This window comes from Elephantulus edwardii, unplaced genomic scaffold (genome assembly GCF_000299155.1).
Source record: "Elephantulus edwardii isolate Elephantulus edwardi_28Jun2011 unplaced genomic scaffold, EleEdw1.0 scaffold00145, whole genome shotgun sequence".
NCBI lineage: Eukaryota > Metazoa > Chordata > Mammalia > Macroscelidea > Macroscelididae > Elephantulus > Elephantulus edwardii.
In genome coordinates this window covers 1,335,428-1,363,281 of record NW_006399895.1, presented here as the reverse complement: position 1 = coordinate 1,363,281, position 27,854 = coordinate 1,335,428, and the positions used below count along the sequence as shown (strand labels likewise).

The following is a 27,854-nucleotide window of genomic DNA, read 5'->3' as shown; positions in this document are numbered from 1 at the left end:
TGTGGTGTAAGTCTTCACTGCTATGACATTAATGAGTCGGGCAGTTATGCAATCTACAGGATTAGGCTGTATATTATCTTTAAATCCCAACTGAAATGGGTAAACCATAGAGGGACACAGGGTTCAAATCTCTACGTTACCTTGGACAAAGTTAGGTAATCGTTCTACCAGCACCTCTGCTTGTAGTAAAGTCTTAATAGTTAGGGAGTTGGCTTGAAACCAACTTTGGGGGTTCAATTCCTTCCTTTCTTATCCTAGACTTTAATAAATGTGGGTGAGTCAATCTCTCTTTTGAGATAATGATGTTGTATGCCATTGAGTTGACTATGACTCATAGCGACTCTGTGCACAATAGCTCTGAACCCTGCTCTATCCTGAGCCAATCTCACTGTGTCTGACACACTTTCCTTCATGACCCCAGTTATTGTGTCAATCCATCTCATCTAGGGCCATCTTCTCTTGTGCTGTCCCTCTGACATTCGCAAGCATGTTATCCTTCTCCAAAGGCTGGTCCTTCCTGGCGCTACATTCCCTAAGTATGTGAGATGGAGCTTTCAAAATCCTTGCCTCTAAGGAGCAGCTTGGTTTCACTTTCTCCAGGAAAGACCTGTTAGTTCTTTTGGCAGATCACAACTCAGAGGCATCAATTCTTCTTCTGACCTCCTTGGTCATTGTCCAACTCTCTGATCCATAGCAAGTAATTGTGAAGACCATGACCTGGATCAGGGGGACATTAGTCTCTAGACTGACATCCTTGCTCTTCAGCACTCTGGAGTGGTCCCTGACAACAGATTTTCCTAATGCAATTCATCTTTTGATTTCCTTACTGATGATGACAAGAGTGTTGACTGTGGAACCGAGAAAGCTGAAACTGTTAACAATCTCAATCTCTTTTTCATCCATCAATTGATCTAAGTAGTGAGAATATTCATTTTCTTGATGTTGAGCTTCAATCCATATTGCATACTATAGTTCTTGACTCTGCAGCAAACACTTCAGGCCCCCTGAGTTTCAGCAAGTAAGGTTGTGTCACCTGCATAATGCAGGTGGTTGATGAGTCTTCCTCCAATCCTGATGCCACATTCCTCCTCACAGAACCCAGGCTCCTGAATGATTGTTCTGCATACAGATTGAAAAGGCATGGAGACAGGGTGCATCCTTGACACACTCCTTTTCTGATTCTGATTCTGAACCATGCAGTGTTTCCTTGCTCTATTCTGGTGTTTGCCTCCTGGTCCAAGTACAGGTTTTGCATAAGCACAAGCACAAGCAAGTGTTTTGGATTCCCATTCTTCTCAAGATTTGCCATAATTAATTGTGAAACACAGTCAAACGCCTTTGCATAGACAGTAACACACAGATTGACGTTCCTTTGGTACTCTCTGCTTTCTACCAAGATCCCTCTGACACTGGCAGTGATGTCCCTAGAGCCATGGCCTCTTCTAAATCCAGCTTGCATTTCTAGTTCTCTATTGATGTACTATTCAGAGGAACCTCCTAACACCCAGAGAGAGGAGCCAGGAGAGCAAAGCATGATCTTTGAACCTAGAATCAGAGTTCTGAGAATCTTCCAGAACCAGGGACGGTTGACAGAAGACATATGAGATCTCCACAGAACACTGGACCCACAGATGATCAAAGAGGACAAGGACCTTCCTTCTCACCTGTGAGCCAACAGGGACAGAGAGCCTTTCCCGAGTTGGCTCCTTGAATATGGCCCTTCACCCTCCTACGGCCCTTCTCTCTCTCCTGCAGTGAGAGAAGAATGTTAACGCCGTCCACGTGGGGTGGTTCTGTTCTAGCAGCACCAGGTAACTAAGGACGGGAGCTGCCAAGGGCCATCTTTCCATCACACAGAGACAGAGCGAGCATGCTTCAAAGTGCTGCTGACATTATTTATACCCTGCAACCAGCCATTCCAGAAGCTAGCTCCATCCTGGACTTTTCAGTCACATAAGCTAATATATACTTCTCAGTTTAAGATAGTTTGAATTGAATTTGTATGATTTTACAAACCAGAACATACTAACCAAAAGTAGTCTGCTTCTAGGACTTTCGGAGACTTGGCCGCTGAGCATTTAATCTCCTCCCATGTAGTTTACAGCCTGTGAAAACCCACCAGAGGGTTCGCTATGAGTCGATTCAGACTCCATGCCAACAACTTAGCTGATTTTATCATTTTACTTGATGACTTTCTAGACAAGGAAGCAGGTCTCTTTCTGCAGGCACCATCATCCCCGAGTTTAGCCTCAGTCTGTGACTTGATTTGGCCAAAGGGATGCTGACCAATGTGCCACAGTCAAGAGTCTGGACAATGTGACTTTGTTTTGAGTCGTTCTCTATTCTTGCTGTCTGTCACATTCCCATGATGGTCTACTGGTCCTGGAGGACAAGGAGATGTGTGTAGCACAAGGCAACCATCCACTCAGCCCAACTGGGGTCATCCTGGATCAAAGACAGCTGACGACACACTACATGAGCATGGCCAAGGTCACCCAGGCCAACATAAGATGTATGAGCTGCAACTTCATATTATTATATAGCATCAAGGTGCTGTCTGTCCACCACATAGTATCAGCATGACATGGTAGTACAGAGAAAACTATATGGATTAGTTCTGCTCAGTCCTATGAAATCACTATGAGACAGAAATGACTTGAAGACACTTAACAACAATGTACCAATACATAACCGGTATTTCACTCCACACAATGTTGCTGGTATTCACAATCGAGTCGCCTGCCATTCATAGTGATTCTGAGGTACAACAGTTCTGAAGCCTGCCCTGTCCTGAACCAGTCTCACTGACTCTTGACACAGCAACCCACAATGCCCTAGTTACTGTATCAATCCATTTCAACCGGGGTCTTCCTCTCCTGAGCTGTCCCTCCACCCTTTCAAGCATGATGACCTTCTCCAAGGATTGGTCCCTCCTGGCCACGCGGCCAAAGTACATGAGACAGAGCTTCAAAATCCTAGTCTCCAAGAAGAAACTTGGTTTCACCCTCTCCAAGACAGACCTATTTGTTCTCTTGGTGGTCCATGGTATGTTCAAGACTCTTCTCCAGCACAACAACTCAAAGGCATCAATTCTTCTATTATCCTTAGCCACTTAGTCCAGCAATAACCGGTACCATTGATCACTCTACTAACCCAAACCAAACCTGTTTCTGCTGAGTCAATTCTGACCCATAATGACCCTTCAGGACTAAGTAGAACTGTGCAGTTTCCAAGCCTATTATTTTTATGCAACCTAACTGCCTTGTGTTTCTTCCATGGAGTGGCTGGTAGGTTTGAACCACTGACAGATGAGTGCTTAACCACTGCGCCATCAGAGTTTCTACCATTTAAAAAGTGCACAGGGAAATCCTGGAAGCTGTGAAGTTCCTCGACTTCCTGAGGAGAAAGGTGGAGTACATTTGGTGGAGCCTGACAATGAGGTCTGCAGAGGGGAGGCCACCTCTTACACACTCCGGCCTCACTTCCCTGAGGTAAGAGAAATCTGTTATTCCTCCATCCACACTGGATGGAGGTTATTGTGCCAAAAATAACCTAATCTGCTTCCTTTCCTCCAAACTGAATTTTGAGATGCTCCAATGTTTAAAAATAAAGGACATGAAGTAGGGCAAGCGATCGTAATAATATCTAAGCTGCCAACTCAAATCATTTTGGGACTGAAGTGAGAGTTTGAACAAAGAAGTAAGGGAAATGCAACTGCAATGAAAATAGCTCCCTTCTGCGAAGCTCCTACTAGGTGACGGTGAATGCACTTGACAAGCCTGTGAGGGCGGGGCTACTGGCCCCATTTCACAGATGCAGCACAGAGGCCCGGAGAGGGCACAGCCCTGTGGCTTGTAGGTAATGGAGTTGGAATCTGAGCCCAGGTCTGGCTGACTCACGCTTTGCTCTTAAACTTGCCCCCAGGGTGCGGCTGAGCTCTCTGAGAAGTTGAGAACAGGTTTATCAGTTACTATCATGAAGTCTGACTACCTGTCCCAGTGACCTGGGGACTGAGAGGAACAGTGGGTGTGAACCAGGAACTGTGCAGCCTGCTGGTCTTCGGGCTATTCAGGGCTCTGCTGTGGGGATTCCAGCCTTGTGCTGACAAGGTTGTGGAGCTCCAGTTTCCCAGATCAACTCCTCCGGTGGCTGGGAAGAAAGGGGGTGGCCGTGACTTGGAGATGCAAGAAAAGCAAATATTCCATCCCATAACTGCTTGGTGCACACACTGGCTGTGTGCTGTGTGCTCCTGGGGCTCTTGGGTCTTGTACTGTCAAGTTGGAAGCAACTCAGAGCTGATCCTCCAGCATTTTTTTTAGAGGCAGTAAACCCCAAGGGAGTTCACCGCCCATATTTCTCCCATGGAGAAGCTGGTGGATCCAAACCCTGTACCTTTGGGTAGGCAGCACAGTTTCTTACTAATAGGCCACCAGAGATCGAGCCTTGGGAACCTCCTAACTCCAAGGTCTCCTCTGCTCCTGAGGAATGCCGATATCAATTGTTCCTGTTCCTACTAGTGACAAAGGCCACAGTTTATCATTGCAGCCACAGCTGAAATGCCCATCGCCACCCACTGCAAACAAGTGAACGCACTGGGCCCCACATGTGTCAGAGGAGAACCAGGTTCCATGGCGGCTTTCAAGGGCTGCTTGTGCAGAAATTGGCTGCCAAGCCTGTCTCACGAAATGCCTCTGGGTGGAATTGATCCTTCAGTCTTTTGACTAGTAGCTAAGAGTCTTAACTTACATCACCCAATGACAGCCTGCCTATTCTCAACCACAAGCTAACAAGTAAGTACTTATTTTGTGCCCTGTGTTAAATGCTGTGCATTACCTAATTAAATCTTTAACAAACCTTCTGAGCCCAAGGCCTATTAGTCCTATTTTACAGATAGAGAAACTGAGGCTCAAAGCCCCAAGGCTTTGCCAACAGCCCAGGCCCACTTGTCCTCAGCCGCTTCAACCTGGAGGACCGCCCTGTCATACTCTTCCCATCAGAGTCATAATGCCGACCTCGCCCCACCTTCAGAGAGAGCGGCTGGGTGTCTGCTGCATTAGCAGTTTCTCAACCTGCCTTCCCAGAACAAGCTCGTGAGGAAAACATGCACAACTCTGTCACTGCAAGGCCTCATGGGTGAGAAAGAAAAATAATACGGAATCTCGTCCTTACTTAGCAATTCGAGACCTGCTTTATCCCTGAGTAATACTGCCAAAGCTGGGGGGAGTTGTGTGTCCAAATGAGTGTTCTCAGGCAAAAACGAGGCTTTTCCTCTGCTCCCTGGTCCATCTGAAACTCTGGGTGCATAAAGTGAACAAGAAGAGAAAATGGCCTGTGGCCGATGACTGGACCAATGAACGGGACGTTCTACTACACTAGACTACACTAGCTACACTAGACTTGGAATGGGTCGCCTTAAGCAGATATCTAAGGCCACTTTTCTCAACTGTGTCAAAGCCATCAGCAGTTCTTCAATCCTCCCCAGACTCATGCTCCAGCCCCCTGTGCAATCTGTGCTTCAGAAGTGGATTGCAAAGCAGAACCCTCACCAGCACCCACCAGAGCCACCGTAACGCCTAGGAACACAGAGGCCACTCACAGCAGGGACTAAAAGCCAGTGGCCATCACCACCAATTCCCAGATGACCTCAGAAGAGTCAGAGTGGCCAATGAGGAGCACGAAGAAGCCCCAGTAGTGTTTCCCAGGCCTCAGAAGACCTGCGGTAAAATATCTAGGACATGGATCAGTCAAAGACATCTAGGTGTGAGCTTGTAAAAGCGTCCAAAGGGCCTGAAATAGCTGCTCTGCATGAAAGGCCTTCAGCTTCCGAGGACAGACTTCGTTTTGGAATTTAATGAGGGAGAAGACCAGCTCACTTTCTCACCCATGATGATTTGGGACCAGTTTCCCTGAACAGACAGAACAGCCCCCATGCTTCTTGGGAGCTGCTAAGAATATCAGGTAACGACTGGCTGTGTTCTTTGTACAGGTGACCAGCCCCTACTAGGAGCGACTGTAAAGACAACATGGAACCAAGAGAATCATCGCTGAGAAGATGCGGAGGCCACTGCCCTGACCAGAGAGCAGGCCGCTGGCCGGTCAGAGAAGGACCATCCCCCACAGAGGAAGGCGGGCTGCAACGTGCATGTCCACCAGGAGTCCCAGTGGGCACCAGTGCTCTAACCACCACACCATCCCCTCCCTTGGTGGACCAGCCTCTCAGGCTAGATCTAACAGGCTCATCTCTCCCTGGACCCAACTGTCCAGGGGTCCACAGAGCCGCAGGGGTCCATCCATCCTCAGGGCCTGCTGTCAGCTCTGCCCTGACAATGTCTTGCTGTCATTGTTCCTAGGGGCTGGGGTGCTGTTTTCGCCTTGCACTTCCTCACGTGTAAATCAGGTTTCTCTGACGCACTGCCTGTTTGGCTGGCGCTGTGGGTCATCTGCAGCACACAGACACATTCAGGTAGCCCACAAGCATGTCCTAACCAAACCTGTTGCCATCAACTTGAGCTCTGACCCACAGCAATCCTGTGGGACCGAGCAGAACTGCCAGGCAGGGTCCCAGAGCTTGACAGAAACACACTGCCGTATCCTTCCCCTGTGGAGTGGCTGCTGTGTTCGAACTACTGGCCTTTGAGTTAGCAGCCAAGTGCTTACACCACTGCATCATCTGATTAATCATCAACATTTACAAATCAGAAGCTTTTATATAAAGGGGTGACTCTCTGACATGTCTTTAAACATTCTGAAGAGCGAGGAACCTGTAATCCTATCGGGCAGTCACTGACCGGGGTGAGTGGTGGCTGGTCACTGTAGATGGCGCGTGTGAGCCCCACTCTTCACCACTCTCTATCGTCACACCTCAGGGACTCTATTCACTTACCTGACCTGTCTAAACCCGACAAGCACCACTGTGTTCTCATCACTGACAAGGGTATATTTGGGGGATTGGGAGACTCAGCTGATGCTGGACTTTGGGGCAGTAGCAGGTGTCTACAAATAAGATGCTCAAAGATCCCAGAAACAAGCTAAGGGGTCATCCCAGAAGAGCAGTGGTTGTGACTCTGTGCTGACCAGTCCTTTCTGGCCCAGTGACTCTATAGGTCACAGAAGACTGACCCATTGGGTTTCTGAGTCTACAGGCGTTACTAAGTTACTGAGTATTTAATTTTACTTGGATCCATGATACTGATAGAAGCAGATGTCATTACATTGTATTACATTGGGGAAGTCTGCTGCAAAAGATCTCCTTAAAATATTAAAAAGCAAGGATGTCACCTTAAGGACTAAGGTACAACCCTCATCAGTATGCTGTAAGATGGACACTAAGTTACTGATGCCTTTCCATTTTGATATTGGCTTAGTGATAAGGAGCTGTTCTACCAGTTCTGTTCTGTGGTTCGAATCCACCAGCTGTAGTCAAATTTGTGTCTTCTAGGTTACAACACCCCCATGATACATCTTCAAGGATATGTACATGTACAGCCAAGCACAATCAATAAGAGTGCATCTGAATTCCAAAATCAATCTCCATAATAGTCTATGTGTTTCCTACTGCCAAAGGGGCCCTTTAGAGTAGTGAGAGAAGATCTTCACCCTGAAACCCACAGCGTCCCTTTTCAGCAGGAAGTAGCTAAGAGAATACGCCGTCCCCTTTTCCTTATGACTCAGGGTGAAGTCTCTCTCAGGGAGGAGTGATAGGGAATGGCAAAGGATACACTGACAAAGAAGATTAATCAGAACTGGCTTTGACAAGCACTGTGGCATTTGGACAAGAACAAACTGGGAGGAGGGTAGAGAGAATAGTGCAACAATGAATGAGTGGAAGCCCAAAATCTCTGTAAATGTTTATGAAAATTAATAAAATATAGGAAAAAAAAAAAGAAGTGATAACGAATCCACCAGCTGCTCCGGGGAGAAAGCTGATTAATCTCCTCCTGTGCCCTTTACTCCCCCGCCCCCCCGCCCCGAACACCCACTGCACTGGAGGGGCAGCCGTGAATCGGTTCCATCTTGGCTGTGTCTTGGCTGTGTGTGACCGTGACACCCGGAAGGCAGAGTAAACATCACAGCCGCCATACAGGAAGCGGCAGATCTGTGTCCCGGGGTTCTCAAGGCTGTGGTCTTCACAGCGCAGACTCCCACATCTTCTGAGAAGTGCCTGGCGGATTTTAGACAGCCGGCTTCTCAGTTCAGACGTTAGAAAGCAGCACTGCCCAGAACGCCCCTCAATAGTGAGGACAGTAAGACTTCGTCCAGGAGCTGGAGGCCGTGGCTGCGACAGTGGGATCAAACAGCACCGACGGTGAGGCTGGCGCAGGACCAGGCTGCCTTCCGCTTCAGTGTTATGTACGGAGTTGCTGAGGGTCAGAAGTAGCTGGGCGGCACCGAACAACAGTCATGACGATCTTTATGGAGCAGATGGCCAGATCCTTTCTCCCATGGAGCCATGGGGTGGCCACGCCACTGGCCTTGGGTCACGTGCTTAACCACTGCGCTACCAGGATTCTCGATGCCCCAATTCAGGCGGCAATCCTGGTCTTGAGCTTCCTTCCCTCCCAGAATCACCCAAATGGAAGCAAACTCGGTGCCCTGGAGTGGAGTTTGACTCAGAGTGTCCTTCCTCAGGGGCTGCCAAGGCTACAGCCTCGTCTTTATGAGGAGATTGCCTGACTGTATCCCTCAGTGCATTCAAACTGCTGACCTTTTGATGAGGAGCGTGATACATTAAGCACTACGCCACCAGGCTCCTTACCACGTCTCTGCGTAATAATGGGGGTAAGAGGCGGACGCTAAGACATGACAGGAGATGCCTTGGGAGAGCGGGTTTCCCTTGGCATTCATCCTGGTCCGTGCCACGGCCTTCTCTGAGCCAGGGTCAGACTTGAACTTGTGATGGGGCGATGACAGAGTCTGCTACAGTGATGTCTGAATGACCATCCTCACAGCAGAGAAGGGCCACGAGCTCCTGCGGGCTCAACTCACCTAGGTCATTCCACAACTGTGGTCCTTGATGAATAAGGCCCAGGCGCTGACCCTACATCAGCTGCCAGCCCCACTGCCAGCTGCCAGGCACACGCTGCAACCCACGCGTTCAGCTTCTGAGTAAACTGACGACTGCTAACCTCGTCCCTGGCCTCGGGATGCTGCCAGTCTCAGCCCAGCTCGCTCAGAGGGGCCTGCCTGTCACACAGAGCCTCCTGGCCCTCACGCCTGAGCAGTTCCTGGTGACAGGCACCAGGCTGGTGGCGGCCCCAACCCCCTGCTGCCCTGGGCGCCTTATTGGCAGTGTCTGCTGCTTGCTGATAGGGATGCCACCACAGCTGTGCACCACCACCTGCTCTGGGGCCACGGCCAACTTGGCAGGGAAGAAGGAGGTTGGTTTGCTATTCTTGACGGGCTGGGTCTAGGTGCTAATTCTGCCGCTCTCTCAAGCCGAGGAAAGCTGCTTTGGGGAACACTCACTCTCCTTGGCTCCCCTGACCTAGCTTGCCCCTCCACCCCCCACTTCTCCTGCCTGTCCCACTTGGCAGCTTCAGGGCTCCACATCCTGGTCCTGCCTGCACCCAGCTTCCATCCCAGAGGGTGCCTCCTCTCTCTGTCTCCTCCTTCCCAAGTGACCTGTCCACCTCATCTCTGTGGGAACTAGCCTTGAGTTTGTAACGAGGGACACTTCCAAATCCCAGAAAAAGATGACTCGGGTGAGAAGCTAGAATTCTTGAAATCCTAAAATATCCCCTAAAATACTCCCAAAAGGCTTCGTACTGTTTACTCACTATTGCAGATCTCTGAAATGACTTTTTTCAGTTCAGTGCTGGTGAAATACTGGGGGCGGGAGTGTCCACTAAAAACCCAAAGGTGGCACCTCTCTGGCAGTTCCGATCTCCCCGTGACCCCAGAGGAGAATGATAGACAGTCTCCCCCCTGGTGATACAGTGTCTCCAAAACCCCACTGGAGGGTCCGCTGAGTCGGTTCTGACTTAACACCAATGAGAGCAAGATGATGGGCGTGAGAAATAAGGCAGAAGAAGTCAGAAGCCTAGAGCAGATGATCAAACACTGGACGTGGCTGGGGGCAGTAGGAGGTACTATTAAAATAATGCAATCTGGATCTCGTCCTTGTTGCTGTGTACAGTCAAGTCAGAACTGACCCAGAACTGACCCTCCTCTGGATTTTCAGGGCCAGTAAATCCCACGAGAGGAGACTGTCTATTCTTCTTCCATGGAGCAGCTGGTGGATGCAGACCACGTGCCTTTGGATTGCAACACAATTTCTCACCACTAGGTCACCAGAGGCCCCCTGGATCTCTTAGCAAGGCTAATATTTAAAAACCAAAGACCCTTCAAAACCCTCAAGCTCCCTGCTATCCAACTGATTGTACCTCCCAATGACCCACCCCTGGGGTAACAGGATGGCACTGTCCACATTTTCCCCATAGAGTGGCTGGTGGATTTGAACTGCCAAAGATGTGTGGCCTTTCCCAGTGGGCAGTGCAACACCCTATGGGCTAGGCCACCAGAACAAGGCTAACAGCACCACACAAAGCTTATATCCAAATTGCTGACTTAAGGACTTCAATTGCTTCCAGAACTTAATTCTTAGAATGTTATTCCTATTTGGAGCATTAAGGACACACTCTTGTTAAAGTTTTCATTTGCAGGATGACGGCATGGAGGTGGACAGGAACAGAAGCATATGCTAAGGACTCACTCTCAGGGCACCTGCTTCCTGGAATCACTGACCTTGGCCAAGTGTTTGCATCGGTTCCAGCTTCCATGTTTCTGTCCATGTGGATTCATTCAAATCAGGAATGCTGATGGCTAGGCTTTTACTTTTCAGAACAATGATAGTACTTTTTTTCTGATTTCACAATTTCTTTTTCTTGAGACTTAAGAGTCAGAAAAGCATGAATCTCCTGAGGAACATCAGGGAGGAATTTCCACCTGGCTCCATGCTCAGGGGATACAAACATACAGGACACTCTCAGCTCTTTCCTGCTTGGCTTCAGGCAGGCTTCTGGGGTCTCATGGGAATCAGTTTCCAATCCAAAGCTGCCTTGTCACCTGTCTGCTCCCAAGCCAGCGTCCCCTCTCCGGTCCCTTGGCCACCAGAAGCCCCTTGAAGCTCTGACAATCTCTTCTGCATCTCTTCCCCCTAAGCTACCTAGCCACCTGCTGGCTTATCACCTCTCATCATGCCTTCCTCATCAGCAAAGATGGGGATACCAATGCTAAGTACTGGTGACTCTGGGGTGTCAGTACCTCATATGGGGTATCTCGCATGTATTCAACAGTGTACTGCTGCCTGGCTGGCCATCTCAGAAGGTTCTTCAAAATCTACACCCTTTTCTTTGCTGGTCTAGCTCAGGCCCCCACTGCCTTCGGCTGGGCCACTTCACCCATATTTTCCCATTGGGATCCCTATACACAAACAGACATGGCTAACATGTTTGGAAAGACGTGCCCTGTTGACGTTTGTTGAAACTGTCCACATGAATGGAGTTACAGAGTGTGGGGTTCGGGACTACTGGTTCATGTCCTCTGAGTCAGAGATCATGTCTCCAGGGATGAACCCTGCCTTCCAGATGGGTGGGCATCTGCTGAGATGCTCCTGTAGTATGACATGGGGGAAGAAAAGCCGGAATCTCTCTAATACAAGCCAAATCAATAGAAATTAAGTAGGAGTGACCATTACAGCTGGTCTTGTGCAGCTGCCAAAAGGAACCAGCCAACCCTGTTAATGAGGCAAATCACAGAACAGCGTGGAGAGTCTTGGTTTGGCTCATGTAAGCATTGAGGACTTCTGCACAGTAACACGGGAAACTGGACAGTGATTACCGAGGAGGCAGGAGTAGGGTGAGGTATGGCATTTGTCTTTTCACCTTCTGCCTTTGTGTAGAATTTAAATTACCTTTTGTTTTGGTTTGTTTTTAATCCCTTTTTTATGCCCCAAGTTGATCACAGAGAGCCCTGGTGGCACAGTGCATAATGTGTTGTGCTGCTGACAGATATGCTGGCAGTTTGAACTCACCAGCCATCTCAAAGGAGGAAGATTAGCTGTCTCCTCTCGTAAAAGTCCTCACAAATCTGATGAGGGTTGCTATGAGTTCGATTTGTTTGGTTAAGTTGGTCACCTCATTCAAAGAGTCTACTCTCTGGATAGAGAGAGTGCAGCCATCAGGAGGAAGCTGGTCTTTGGTGGTGCACACTGTGCACCTGCACCACTGAGGGCAATTATGAACTTTAGAAGAGGGGGGCTGCAGGCAGGAGAGATTCCCACCATGCTATAGGAGACCTAAGAGGGTGGCTGCATAAAGGCACCTGGGGCTTTGCCCCTTTAGCCACGCAGGGAAAGGGAGAGTACAGCAATCATGGGGAAACTGGTCTTGGGCCACACTGAAGACCACCAAGTGCCATTACAAACTTTAGAACAGGCAGGCAGAACTCAGGTGAGATTCCCACAGGGTTGCATTGCAGATGAGAAGGTGAAGAGCTTGAGGAAAGGCAAGTTTCTCACTGCACAGAACCAGAAAGGACTCCTGGTATAGTAAGTTGTCCTCTCCCATAAAAGGAACACTTTAAATTCAACTAGTCAATAACATTATTATTATAAAGAACTGTCAACAACATACGCATACACAATAGAAAGGGCCTAACACACACTAAGAAAAACAACATAATGTCAAGAAAGCAGCAGACAGTCTCAAACATTGTGGGAGGAAAAAAAAACAAAGAAGTTTTCTCCTAAAAAAGCGGAACATATTGCAGACCCAATGAATACTCCAGAGACAGGGATGCTTAAGAGATATGTTGATGTGGAGTTATATGAGCAGCTACTGAAGAAGGTACAAATGATGGAAGAAAGCATGGAAATAATAAACAAAGTGAATACTCCAAAGATAGGGAGCCAGAAGAAATACACTGATGTGGAGTATATGAACAGCTATTGAAGAAGGTGCAAATGATGGAAGAATGAATGGAAGCCATAAATAAAGTGAATACTCCAGAGACAGGGAGCCAGAAGAAATATACTGATGTGGAGGAACATGAAAACCTACATAAGAAATTGCAAAAGATGGAAGAATTGATACATAAAGAGTTATAAGAACGTAAAAAATCATCACAAGACTGAAATGGTACAGCCAACACAGAATAACAAATAGGCAAGAACAGAAATGCATGAAAATACATGACAGAACATCAAGACAAAAGAGCAGAACTTTCCAGCATGCTGCAGGGACAAAAAAAGAACAGAAGATATAAAGAGGCAGTGAGGTAGAAGACAAGAACTTCAATGAGAACTACTAGAAGAAAAAAGAGAGGAGATGAAAGAAAAATGAGTTTTCTTATTTTGATAGAATGAATCTTTAGATACTGATTAGATAAAAACTTTTATATATAATAATGAAAACTGTACACACAAACACTATGTTACAAAATAATATTAATGCCTTATATTTTGCAGTGATTACAGAAAGCAAACTCCTAATAAAACAACCGCATTATGGTTGGTGAAATGGCTTTTAAAAAGAAATCTACTTCCTAGCCTCTCCTCTTGTGCTGAGAAATAGTAAAGCATACACACTCTACGTGAAGTGTCTTTTGGAACTGACATACCTGCTAATGTAATCTTCCCAGTAATGCTATGAAGCAGGTGGTATTATCAACCCCACATTAGTGAGGAAGAAACCGAGCCAAGAGAGGTTAAATGAATTGCTCAAGGTTATACTGTTGGTGACTTGTATACATGTCTTTCTATAGAAGTCATTCACATTGTGATGAACTTGGATGCAAACCCAGGCAGCCTGATTCATAACCAGGTGCCTAGTAAACTCCTATTGGCTGAGTGAATGAAAGAGTCAATGAATGAATGATTATTGTTGTTGTTAACATTGAGTTGAGTACTACCCATAATAACCCTGTGAACAACAGACCTGAACCCTGTCCTATCCTGTGCCATCTTCACACTTCCTGACATACTAGAGCCCACTGTGGCAGTCACTGTATCAATTCACCTGGTCGAGGGTCTTCCTCTCCTTCGCTGAAGCTCTGCCTTTCTGAGCATCTGTCCTTCTCCAAGGAATAGCCCTTCTTAGCAACATACTTAAAGTATGTGAGATGAAGCTTTATCATCTTTGCCTCCAAAGAGCACGCTGGCTTCATTTTCTTGAAGACACATTTGTTTGTTCTTTTGGCAGTCCTTGGGATGTTCAGTGTTCTCCAACACCACAGCTCAGAGGCATCAATTCTTCTTCTGTCATCCTTATTCACTGTCCAGCTCTCAGATCATAGCAAGTGATTGGAAAGACCATGGCTTGAATCAGATGCACCTTAGTCTTCAAATCTACATCATTACTCCTCAATAATTTGGAGAAGTCTCTAACTTCTTTTGAATGAGTGAATGAATGGATGAATTGAAATTCTTCCTAGACAGATGTTGATCCTTACAGGCTGGGATTATGTTTTATTAACTGGATAACATCCCTTTTTCACCAGCCACTTGTCAGTTTGTTGAACCAGAGTTGTGTGTGTGTTCCTATGAACATGGAAGTTGTCCCACCAGTATGTCAAGTACCAGCAGGGTCACCCATGGTGGAGAGTGGAACTTCCAGACTAAGAAAGAAGAAAGCTCTGGCAGTGAACTTCAGAAAATTAGCCATGAAAAACCCTATGCATCACAGCACAAAGACCACTCTCTGTCTGATGTGCCTGAAGCTTCAAACTTCCAAGATGGCAGAGGATCAGGAAATATTTCGTCCTGTTATGTGTACAGCTGCTGCTAGTCAAAGCTGACTCAACGGCATCTAATTACAATAGCAAGAACCTTACCTACCCTACTTAGCAGGCCAGGCCCTATACACAATAGGTGCTCAATATGTACCTGCCAACTTGAATATAACCCACTGTTGTAGTCTCGATTCTCCTACAGCAACCATATGAGACACAGCAGAACTGTCCCATAGGGTTTGCAAGGCAACAACTGCAAGACTACAATCTTTACAGAAGCAGATTGATCACAGAGTCTGATGGTCCCACACCATCACTCTCATCACTCTGCCCACACCATGAATTTTTCCTGCCAGACCCTACAGGAGTCTCCTCAATTCCATTCTCCAGCCCGCATCTAGAGGGTTTTAGAACTTCAGACTACAAACGTTCCTCAATTCCTTTCTCTACACCACATCCAGAGGGTTTTAGAACTTCAGCTGGGTCAAGTCACACCCCACTCAACCCTTGCCCCCACCTCATGACTTTCCAAGCAGTATAGGATAAATATCTAAACATTTATCAAGGAGATTTGGAGATAAATCTCCAAATCATTGCCATGGACACCAAGGACCTGGCTCCAGTCCCTCTCAGCTCGCATTTCCTCCCTCTGCCCCGCCACAATGAAGCTTATCAGGCTTCTTACAGCCCCAGGACCTTTGCACATACTGTCCCTATACTTGTGCACTCCTCTGGAGGAAGAAGTCTTTCTTTAACAGGCAACAGCACCCAGGTGACACTATCCACTTGCTCGGCATTATTTTTCCTTCATAGACCTTGTTATCTGGCAGTATAATCTAAGTCTATTCGTCTAGTTTCTATCTGTCTGACTCCATGAAAGTCTAATTCTGTTTTGTCTCCAGCAGTGCCCTGTGAAAACTCAGAAAACAACGGGGATGCAAAAGATGCTTGGGGAACACAGGCCCTTGTGGGAGTCCCCCGTGTGTACCCCCACTCCTTCTGCCAGCACTCGTTAGAGCCGTGCATCCCCCTCTTCCATCTCCTCTCCCCCTTTCCACAGGATTCATTTCTCCCGCTAAGCAGAGAGCAAGAAATGGCAGAAACGGGAGCATAATTACTGTGATTTGGGGGATGCCTGGGGGACAGGGAGGCCGCCAGAGTATTTGAGGGGAAGAGCTGCTACGCTTGAGGTCGTCAAAATGACCGATTCATCATGATTGTCTCACATGGGAGCCCGTGGATCTGAAGGGCCAGCACTCCAGGGACCAGGCCTTCCATGCCTCCCTGAAGAGCAGTCTCCGAAAATAGCCAGGCTGGGGCTGGGTGATGAAGTGGCATTCGGCATGTCATCCCTCCAGGTGACAGGGCAGCAGGCCCCCTTGGAGGAGGGGCATCTGGGTAATGAGCTCCTTCCAGGAGCACCTGGCGCCCCTGGGGACCACTGCCATCTGGGCCCAGCAGTCTCTGGGTTCCTGAAGAGAGCCAGTGCTCAGCTGTCCTGCCCAGTCCCCTTGGGCAGGCCCTGATGGCATCACCCTGGGGCTGCTCTGGGGAAGGACTGAATCATGTTATAACAGTTACCATTAGTGTCTGTGCTGCAATCCCAGAGGCATGCAGTTCAAATCTACCACTTGTTTCACAGGAAAAGGATGGGTAATCTCCTCCCATACAACTTATTGCCTTTGAAAACCCATGGGAGGGTCACTGTGGGTTGGTTCTGACTCAGTGGCACACAACAACAACAACAACAACAAATATGAACAAAGGGGCAGTGAGAGTGGTTCTGTGCTACAGGTTTTGGCCTCCATGCAGGAGACATAACTTCAGTTCTGGTCAGTGCACCTTCATGTGAAGCCACCATCCATCGGTGACAGCTTGCATATTGCTAAGACGCAGGTATTTCAGCAGAACTTTTGTAAGAGTAGAAGGAAAGGCCTGGTGATCTTGCAAAAATGAGCTAATGAAATCACTATGGTTCACGATGGTCAGATGTTAACTCATCCGGGGTGAGGGGGTGGTGGTGGCAAAAGGCCAGGCAACATTTCATTCTGCTGTGCACAGGCCACTACTGGCCAGGCCGAATCTAAGGCAGCCAGCCACCATCACACTATGAACTAACTCCCCAAGGTAGCATAGCGGCATCTCACTCCCACCTGCAACTTCCTCTTGGAGGACGTCTGCCCTATCACCTAAGTTTCCTAAGACTCCAATTTCTCGCCTATAAAGACAGAAGGATGGACAGACAGGTGAGAAGATGAGAATGGCCACAGGGTCCAAGTTTTCTTTTCTTTATGATGCTCATCACGAATAACCACTAACATACAGAAAAACGGGACCAAGTACTTTTATATGTTGTTTGTTATTGTTGTTGATTGCCATCAAGTCAAGCACGACTCATAGCGACTCTGAACAAAAGACCTAATGCCCTTCTATAACTATCGTCATTTCTCCAAGTGCATAGAGTTTCCACAGTCACAGACACTGTCCACATTGGGAAACCATTATGGCATTTGGCACAGCAAACTCAGATTACCTCAGTACAGCAAATTGACAAAGAGTGATGTACAAAGTAGAAGAATGTTCCTGCAAAATAGAACAATCATTTCACTTAACTGCTGCTGAAGTGAGGAACTTTCATATAGATTATCTTATTTAATGCTCCAACAAACTCCTCACAAAGTGAGGGTGACCTATGTCTTCCCATTTTCCACACAAATAGATTAAGACTCACAGGGACAAACCCCTTATTTATGGCTATGTCCCGGGGGATTCACTAATCTCCAGATTCCCATGCTTCCCATTTGGCTACCAGGGGTCTCAGGCCCATCAGCCTTTAGGGGGTAGGCTGCTGATGTAAACCAAGCCAAGGGGAGATACAACAGAAAGCAGCTTCAAGCAGACAAACTCACCCCACTGACTGACCAAAGTGCTAAAAGCCACGGTCTTTAAACCTACTGTCCACACATGCCCGGTTGACCAATCCAATACTTTTCAGTTTCTTAAACAGCAGCTATGTTGTTGTTGTTGTTGTTATGTGCCGTCGAGTCATTTGCAACTCATAGCGACCCTATGTACAGCAGCCCTAAACCCTGCTCTATCCTCTGCCAATCTCATTGCCTCTGACACACCCATCTCGATTACCCCAGTCACCGAATCAATCCACCTCATAGAGGGTCTTCTCCTCCTGCGCTGTCCCTCTACTCTACCTAGCATGATGTCCCTCTCTAAAGACCTGTCTCTCCTTACAACATGTCCAATGTTAGACAAAGCCCCAGAAACCTTGCCTCCAAGGAGTAGCCTGGTTTAACCCTCTCTAGGATGAATCTGTTTGTTTTCTTGGCAGTCCATGGTACATTCAATACTCTTCTCCAGCACCACAGCTCAAAGGCGTCAATTCTCCTTCTATCCTCCCTAGTCATTGTCCAACTCTCTGATGCATAACAAGTGATTGCAAAAACCATGGCCTGTATCAGGCGGACTTTAGTCTCCAGAGAGACACCGTTGCTCTTGAGTACTTTGGAGAGGTCCCTAACCGCAGACTTTCCCACTGCAATATGTTTTTTGATTTCCTGGCTACTGGTGCCAAGAGTGTTGACCGTGGAGCTGCGCAAACTGAAGCTGTGAACACTCTCAATCTCTTCGCCATCCATCCTGATGCTACCGATTGGTCCAGTGGTGAGAATTTTTGTCTTCTTGACATTGAGCCTCAGTCCATATTGAAGGCTATACATATTGCTAATTATTTTGGTAATCAGAGCCTTAAACAGTCTGGCCAGCCAACAAAAGCAATATAATTTAGAAGTTCCTAGAGAGAACATAAGTCATTCCTGTTAGCAGTGACTTCTAAAGGTGGGAGAAAGGGGGCCCAAAATAAGTTCAAGTGTACTTGGCAAGGCATAGGTTGGGGGATTTCAGCCCTTGGCTAAAACCCAGCTCATGGAAACTCCTATTTCAGCAAAAATACATATTCCACAATATTGAGAATCTGCGTGGCAGCAGACGGGGGTGGGGGAAACACCGCCTGCATTTTCTGCTAAAAATGCAGCTGGGAATTGGGGCTGTGACCTACATTACTCTGCCTCCCACCTCCTGGAACTCCCTCTTCCCCCTCCAAGGACAGCAGAGCACGATGCCATTTCCCAAGGATGAGTTCCTCTGCGGAAAACATTTTAATAACGCGCTAACAGACAGCACGGCATGTCATTTCTGCCTTCGCTGATGTGCGGGCCAGGTCCACAGGGTAAGTTCTAGGACCCCAAGTGCCCATTCATTAACATACTTTCAAAAGAGCAACTAACATTCCTCTCCCACCTGCTCACATGTGGAACACGTCACACTTGCCAGAAGGAGGCAAATGACACAGGCTCCCCAAGAAGAAGCTATTTGGGACATCTAGCCATTCACTGGCTCATCATTTCTAGGGAGCTTTGGATAGATGGATGCAGGGTTTCAAATGAAAAGCAAATAGCCCACCTCCTACCATCCTGCTTTCAAATTCAGAGCTGCTGCTGGTGTTAGCAAAGAGGGCCAGTGGAGGCAGAGATTAGGAGAGAGAAAAATCAACCTGCTGATTCTTCAGCTCTCGGATTTGTGCAGAAGGTGGAATACCCGGAGTCACAAAGCTCCTTGCAGAATACAGTGAAACAGTGGCACGTTCAACAGAGAAGACAAAACGGAAAAGTAAAGGCCAGGGCAGGCCTCATCTAATACTGAACTCCAGATTGCACAAGTCCTAAGGTTTGACCAAGTCCTAAAGTCTGACTGTGTAGAAGTGACAATTCTGTTGTTGCATGCTGTTGAGTTGATCTGGACCACAGGGAGCCCATGGGCCAAAGCAGAACTGATCCACAGGGTTTCCTAGGTAACAATATGTTTAGGGCAGTCAAGAAATCCAGCAGGACCTCCCACTGGGCACATCTTCCCCAAAAGACTTCCACAAAAGGTGGAAGAGCAAAGGTGCCATTCTGAGGATCGAGGAGAACTTAACCCAAGCCACAGTCGCCTCATATGTATGTGAAAACTGGACAACAAAGACAAATGAAGAAAGACCAAGGCGAAGTCTTTGAATTGTTGTCTAAATGAAGAATATTGAATATACCAGGAATCGGTCTTAGAGGAAGTGCTGCCCTAAACTGTTCTTTGGGAGAGAGGGTGACAAGACCGCGTCTCACAGAGTGACTTCATGTTATCTGGGTGAACCAGTCCCTGGAGACCATCACTCATGCTTGACTAGCAAGGGGTCAGAGCAAAAGAGGAACACCTTCCATGAGATGGATTTGCCCAGTGACTGTGCGGTGGACTCAAGCCAGGAGCGCCTGTGAGGCTGGTGCAGGCCTGGACAGAGCTGTACCCTGTTGCCCATGGGGTCATGAGGGGCTACCATCTACTCGACAGCATGTAGCCAGGGCCACAAATCATCACAGGAGCACACTACTAGCTCATCTTCTTGCAGAGCTGCAGGGTGAGTCTGAACCGTCAACCTTCTGGCTGGAAGCCCAATGCCCAACTTCTGTACTAACAGCGCTTCTGAGTAAAAAAATGCGAGAGGGAAACAATTCTCTCCAGTAGCTTCTATATTACTGCCTGCCCTTGTGCACACTGGGACGAGGCCTCCGGTGCTGACTGCAGCAGTCGACAAGCTCGCAGAATCAAGAGCATCCTGGGCAGGTGGATGGATGAGGAGAGCTGGCAGAGGCCGTGGTCAAAGGCAGTGCCTCTCTGATGCCCACCTGGGCCATGGGGGGAAAATGTGTGAGTGACACCACTGCAGCAGGTGAGTCCAGACCCCAGAGCAATGACAAAATCTAGACCAGGGCTCAGTCTGTAACTGTGGGTTGAGCCTTTGCCCAGAAACACAGGTTCTGGCACCAAACAGCCCGGGATCATAGGCTTCCCTGGGGTCGACCAGGCAGCCACTCTGAGGCTTACCTTCTTTCATCAGTACTAGGTGGCATTTTACAGAATTTCTGGTTTATTATAAGGCAACTTTCATTTGATAAAATGGAGATATGGTGCCAGACAAGTAGGCTTGAGAGACAGTTGTTGCTCATCACCATCGAGGTGACCCCGGTCACAAGTTTAGAGAACTTCTGATCTATTATAGGGCCACTTCGATCTGATAAAATGGAGATATGGTGCCAGGTGAATAGGCTTGAGTGACAGTTGTTGTTGCTCGCCACCACTGAGGTGACCCCGGTCACAATACTGAAATGCCCCAGTCCTGTCACAGTGACTGTGGGACAGCATTATGATCCACAGTGTTCTTGTCACCTGATTTTCAGAGTTAATTGCCAGGCCTTTCTTCCTAGTGGCCAATAAACAGTTGTTAGTATTTATTGTCAATGAGTCCATTCCGACTTACGGTGTATGAAGAGCAGAAACGCTTCCCAGGGCTTTCAGGGCCGTGGCTTTTGAGGTGCAGACTGCCAGGCCTTTATTCTTAGGCACCTCAGGGTGGGTATAAACTGCTGACCTTCCGGCAAATAGTCAAGTGTATTCAGTGTCACCCGGAGGTGGAAAAATGGTTCACTATCATCATTAAACAGGGGTCTTTCAAAGAACCTAGGAAAACCCATCAAGATTTATTAAAAAAAAATGTAGTCAGAGTTTTTTACCTAAGCGAGGAGGGCTATTTCTTTTATCTAGAAATCTCTTGGGGTGGGCTTTGGAGCTAAGCTCTCTATCTCACTGTCTTCTGGGGACACACACAGAGGGAAAGGTCACAAGGCAAATCACCAGCTCAGGTAAGCTCCTCTCTCATCGCCTCAAAATGCTGCACCCTGGAATGCCAAGCTGTAATTCCATCTCCGTCACAAAGGGAAGGGGGAGGAGCGTAAGGATGGGTTAATTTGCATCTTTGAGGGAAGCCAAAGGAAAAGGGTGGTTTAATTTCAACTGGGGCTTAGCCCAACTGTTGTGTTGTTGTTAAGTGCCATCAAGTTTTAGAGACCACTCATAAAGACCCTATGAACGAAAGACCTGAACACTTGTATAACTTTTATCGTTTCTCCAGGTTCATAGGGTTTCTGGAGGCAAGCTATTTCGGAAGTGGATGCCACCCTGCTTCTAACCTTGTTTTAATTGGGGAGCTCCACCAAATACTGTCCACCATGGGTAACCATTCTCACATTTGACATATCAGTTTCACAGTGTTTAGCATCACAGCAGCCACAAGTGATCAACTCGACTACTGGTCAAAAATCCCAAGTTCCTGCTGCAATTTTTTTTTTTTTAAAAGCTGCTGCAATGAGCCTGTGTTCTGCTAATGTGGCCCAGTGGGCACCCTCCTCTCAGCGACAGGGAGGAACAGGAGCAGCAGCATTTATATGGGGGCTGTGGGAGGTTTAGGAACCACTCTGACAAGCCAGAGACTTCTCGGGTGGTCTCCTTTTAATCATTCATGTGTCCAGAAGTCTACTGTCCGGAGTCTCAGGGTCAAGTCTGAGCTAATTTCCAGGGTAGAATTTACTAAAGTTATCTACAACACAGTGAGGGCGTCTCTAACACAGCTGGCGAGGGCCTGGCTGCTTTTGCGAACTTTCAAAGCATTATGGGCCTATTGTTCTTATGTGCTATCAGGAACTAGCTCATAGCTGGCAGCCCTCAATATGAATTATGTCCTCACCACCAGGCTGATAAGCGACATCATGATAGATGGAGAAAAGACTGAAATTGTCAATGATTTCATCTTACTTGGTCCACAATCAGTTCCCTTGGCACTAGTAGTCAAGAAATCAAACTACATATTGCACTGGGGAAGTCTGATGTAAAGGACCTTTTCAAAGTACTAAAGAACAATGATGTCACCTTAAAGACTAAGGTGTGCCTGATGTAAGCCATGGTGTTTTCAATCACTTGCTATGTGTCTGAGAGCTGGACAGAGAGTAAGGATGACAGAAGAAGAATTGATGCCTTTGAGTTGTGGTGCTGAATGTCCCATGGACTGCTAAAAGAATCAAGAGAGATCTTGGAGGAAGTGAAGCCAAAGTACTCTTTAGAGGCAAGGAAGCCACGCTTTATCTCACATACTTTGAGTATGTAGTTGGGGGGAGGGGGGCGGGCGGTAATCCTGAGAAAGGGACCTCATGCTTGGAAAGGTGGAGGGTCAGGAAAAGAAAGGAAGACCCTCAATGAGATGGACTGACGCGATGAATGCAACAACGTGTCAAAGATGGTGAGGACGGCACAGGATAGGACTGGGTTCAGATCTGTTGTTTGTAGGGCTGCTATGAGCACCCCAAACTGACAACTGTCAGGGAGCTCATCTTTCTCTTAACAAGCCACTGAGGGTATTTGAACCACTTGCCTTTAGATTGACAGTGCAACTTCTTACCCCTAGGCCACCAAAGTTCCCTATTATGGGTCTGGCCTTACAAATACCTGGCAAAAGAAGAGTTTTCTTTATGCTGTTGTCAATTTGGGGAAAAGCATATTTTATCATAAGCCTAACAAATTAATTGTTTTTCACACTTCATTGCCATGAGAAAAATCACCAGCAACCAGGTTAGCTACGATCTCAAAGGCCTTAAGCAGGGGAGAGAGTCTGGTGACTCAGGTTGGGTCAGAACTTGAACTTGGCAATGCTGGTCAAGGTGGTGACACCCAAGACAAAGCTTACAGAGAGGGGCAAAAATCACTCCTGCTCTGGGAGACATCATCACCGTGAAAATAAAACTGGTCCCCAGGACGCTCAGAGAACAACTGGAAAGAGGAAGGGAGCTTTTATCCAACAAATCACACAACCCAGGGCTTTTCAAATGCCAAATCCTGATCCTGGTCTTGGGCTGTAGGTTCTCCACGCGGACTTTGTCTTTTCACTGTTGTTCGGTGCCCTTGAGTTGGTTCCAGCCTTAGTGACCCGTGAACCAGAGAATGAAAGGCTGCCTGACCCTCCACCAGCCTCACAGCGGCCATTGTGCTGAGCCCACCACTGCAGCCGGCGAGTCAACCCACCCTGTGAAAGGTCGTCTTCTTCGTGGCTGGGCCTCTGCTTTTCCGAGCATGACATCCTTCTCAGGGAACTGGCTCCTGCTGGAAAGACACCTGAAGCGTGTGACACACAGTCCTGCCATCCTCATTTCTAAGGAGCACTTCGGCAGGCTTTCTTTCAAGACAGATTCTTTTGTTGTTCTTGTCTATGGTATAATATTTAATAGCCTTTGCCAACATCACAGTTCAAAGGCATCCATTCTTTGGCCCTTTTGACTCACTGTCCAAGTTTCACATGTGCAGGAGACTACTGAAAACACAATGGTGTGGGTCAGGTGCACCTTGGTCTTCAAGACATATTTGTCCTTTACCATTTTAAAGAGTCCTTTACGACAGATCTGACCAAAGTCAAATGTCATTCTTATTTCTTGACTTCCAGAGACACTGATTTTGGATCTAAAGAAAATGGAATCCTTGACAACTTCAATCTTTTCTCCATTTATCATGATGCTATTTATTGATGCAGTTGTGAGGACTTTTGTTTTCTTCATGTGGAGGTGTGATCCATACTGAAGGCTTTTTGATCTTTGATCTTCAGCACTAATGGCTTCGGCAAATAAGGCTGCGCCATCTGCACGCTGCCATGAAGATGTTGTCGCTAAGTCTTCCTCTAATACTGATGCCACATTCTTCTTCATACGGTCCAGCTTCTCAGATCATAGTCTCCCAACAAAAAGGCTTACCACCCATCTCCCATCCTGCAGTGGCTTGCATGTTTCTGGAATACTGGAAGCTACTGTTTCGCCTCTATTTTAAATATCAGCAAGGTCCTCACGAATGGTGGACAGGATTCAATGGAGCTTCCAAACCAGACAAATAGGAAGGAGGACTGATGATCTACTTCTCAAACAGCTGGTCAGTGAAAACCTTATGACAAGCAGTGGGGCACTGATAAACTGATGGAAGGCACTCAAAGTATAACTGGAGGAGAGCTGCCCCCTCAACGTACAGTCTACCTTAATGATGTTTGTTGTTATGTGCCATTGAGTTGCCTTTGACTCACAGCGACCCCTATGGACAACAGCCCTAAAGCCTGCTCTATCCTGTGCCAATCGCACTGCCTCCGACACCCTCCCCGCCCCCGTTACCCCAGTCACTGAATCAATCCACTTCATAGAAGGCCTTCCCCTCCTGCACTGTCCCTCCACCCTCCCAAGCATGACGTTACTCTCCAAAGACTGGTCCCTCCCTGCAACATGTCCACAGTATATCAGATGAAGCTTCAGTATCCTTGCCTCCAAGGAGCAGCCTGGTTTCACTCCCTTTGGGACAAACCTGTTTGTTCTCCTAGCCCCACAGCTCAAAGGCCTCAATTCTCCTTCTATCATCCCTAGTCACTGTCCAGCTCTCTGATGCATAGCAAGTGATTGCAAAGACCATGGCCCGGATCAGGTACACCTTAGTCTCCAGACTGACATTGTTGTTGACTTTCCCAATGCAATTCATCTTTTAATTTCCTAGCTGCTGGTACAACAGTGTAAAGCTTTCAGCAAAGTGCAATTTTTTCATTAAGATGACATTATTTTAGAACTACTGAGCATCTTCTGTAGCCATGAAAGACTCCTTAGAGACCAAGGACCCAATGTCAAATGAGAGTCCCTAATTGCAAGGATGTAATTGTCTTGGATTAAGAAGAGAAGAAATGAAAAAAAAAAAAGAAGAGAAGAAATGAACGGACGAGGCAGCAATGACATAGTGACACCAGGTGAGAGCTACCTGCACGCAGGTGTTACACAATTACAAAGTTCCTAGCATTGTGACAAGAATGAATTTGTGGATGGAGTCAGCAAGTGGACATGCTGGAAGGGTTGTGAGGAATGAGGTGACATGACTCCAGCCTAGTACCTGGGGAACAGGGCTATGTTAGGAAACGGGATCTTTCAAGATGTTATCAATTAGCATGTGGTCATAACTAGAGGACGTGGGTCTTAATTCAATCTGAGTTATGCCTGTAACACAGGAGAAGAAATGGAGGGAGAGACAGCCAGGGGGAGATGGGTTTGTAAGTCAAGGAATGCCAGAAAATGTCTGGGGCTCCCAGAAGATGGAAGAGGTGGGGGGCAGGGGGGGTGTCTTCTTTAGTAAACACGGAGAGCATGCCCCTGCCAATGATTACTGGAGGAATCTGAACTTCTAGCCCCAAGAAATGAGACCACACGTTTCTAATGTTGAATCCCATCTGCTTTGTGGTATTTTATGAATGCTTTCTTTATGAATGCTATCAAGTTTACACTGACTCATAACTAACCCTCCAGCATTATTTTGAAGTTTTAAACCACATGAGGAGAGATTGCCCATCTTTTTCCCCATGAAGCTCCTGGTGGATCTGAACCACTGGAGAGGCATGGCCTTAGATTAGCAGACCAACTTCCTACAGAATATGTGACCAGAGCTCTCCTTTGGTACATTAGCCTTAGAAAATACGGATGGCTGATGTGTAATGTGAAAGTCTGCTAACAAGAAAGTCATCCGTTCGAATCCACAAGCTGCTCCACAGAGGAAGGATGTGTGGTCTCCTCCTGTAAAGAGTTACTGCCTTGCAAATCCAATGGAGGCTGCTACAAGTCGTAATCCATTCAATGGTAGTGGAAGGGGAAAAGCAAGCTTTATTACTAGTATTCTTTTTACTTTGATAAGAGATTTAAGAACAAGACGTTTATACCTAAAGTCTGTTTGTATTTTGTTTGAAGTTATATGAATATGAAAATAATCTAAGTTCTACTAGCGAGACAAACTGTGAACTTGATCAAGACGACGGTGCATCACAGGGCAAGGTTTGATCTGTTGTTCACTGGGTCGCTATGAATTGTCATTGACTCAACAGCATCTAACAACAACTGGTAGATTCTGTGAGAATTTTTCTCTTTGCCAAGCTAGAGACTTATACAGTGGTACAAGGTCCCTTTTGTTTTAGCCTTGAGATATCTATGAGCTATGAAAAAAGTAAATAGTTTCTTTTATCAAAATTTACACAACTTTTTTGAGGAAGAGCCAAACTGCCTTCCAGAGTGGTGGTACCATTTCACAATCTCACCAACAAGGTATAACAGTTCCTATCTCACTATATCCTCTCCAGCATTTATTACTTGCTGTCCTGTTAAAATTTGCTGGAGTGAGATAGTATCTCATTCCTCAAAAAGCTGAACATAGAAATTCCATATGATCCAGCTATTCCAACTGCTTGAAATACACCCTGAGAGAGTGAGAACTGAGGCACAAACAGAGACTTGTACACCACTGTTTAGAGCAACGTTATTCACCATCACAAGGACATGGAAACAACCCAAATGTCCAAACCACAATCAAATGTACTGAGAAGTTATGGTACATATACACAATGGAATACTATACAGTACGCAGAAGCAATATTTTGTAAATGACTACCTAACTTGGGAAGCATTATGTTAAGTGAACTAACTCAGTCCCATATGGACACATACTGTATAAGACCATCATTGTAAAGTGAATATGAGTATCTATGGGGAGCAGAGGAGTGGGGGGAGCACAGGGGTGAGGATGGGCGGGGAGGCATTAATCATAGGGTTGCACAATTTGATGAGTAGAGGAGGTGGTGAAAGAAATGGGAAAGATCCGGTGTGGAAAAACAATGTATACAAACTTCGTAAATAAACCAGTATAAACTTTTAAAAAATTAATAAGATTTTTTAAAAAGCAAATTATTCCTTTTATAAAAATGTACACAACTAGGAAACCACACGGCCCTGCAATCATGTGCAAACCTCAAATCTACAACATTCGCTTGCAGACTTGCTTAGAAAGCCTTCTGGGATTCCACAGCGCTGTGGTCAGAGTGCCCACCCTGTACCAGGCCCACAAGTATTTGTGGGCTTCTGCGGCACACAGAACACTACACGGGGCCCTAGGGGCCCGGAAGAGGCAGAGAAGAAGGGCGTGAGGATGGGGCACAGCTTGTCCACAGAGCGAGCACTCACATGAAGAAGGGCATCAGCTGAATGAGCGTCTCCTTTCGGGGGCTGGCAGCAAACTCGGGGACCACCTGGATGACTTTGTTCATGACGCCACGCAGATAATTCTGGAGCTGCTTCCGCCGTTCCTCTACGAACTTGGCATCCTGGGAAAACAGGAAAACATGTGCGCTCAGACGTGCCTTCCTCACC

The 27,854-nt window shown here is 47.1% G+C and overlaps 1 protein-coding gene across 1 annotated transcript in view; it reads right to left on the bottom strand.

The window, feature by feature from the left end:
- Positions 1-27,854, bottom strand: part of SNX29 (sorting nexin 29) — a 587,794-nt gene that overhangs the window by 27,513 nt on the left and 532,427 nt on the right. Inside the window, exon 19 of the mRNA XM_006894494.1 lies at positions 27,669-27,808. Within this exon, the coding sequence (XP_006894556.1) occupies positions 27,669-27,808 (140 nt within the window). The remainder of the gene's footprint in view (positions 1-27,668; positions 27,809-27,854) is intronic.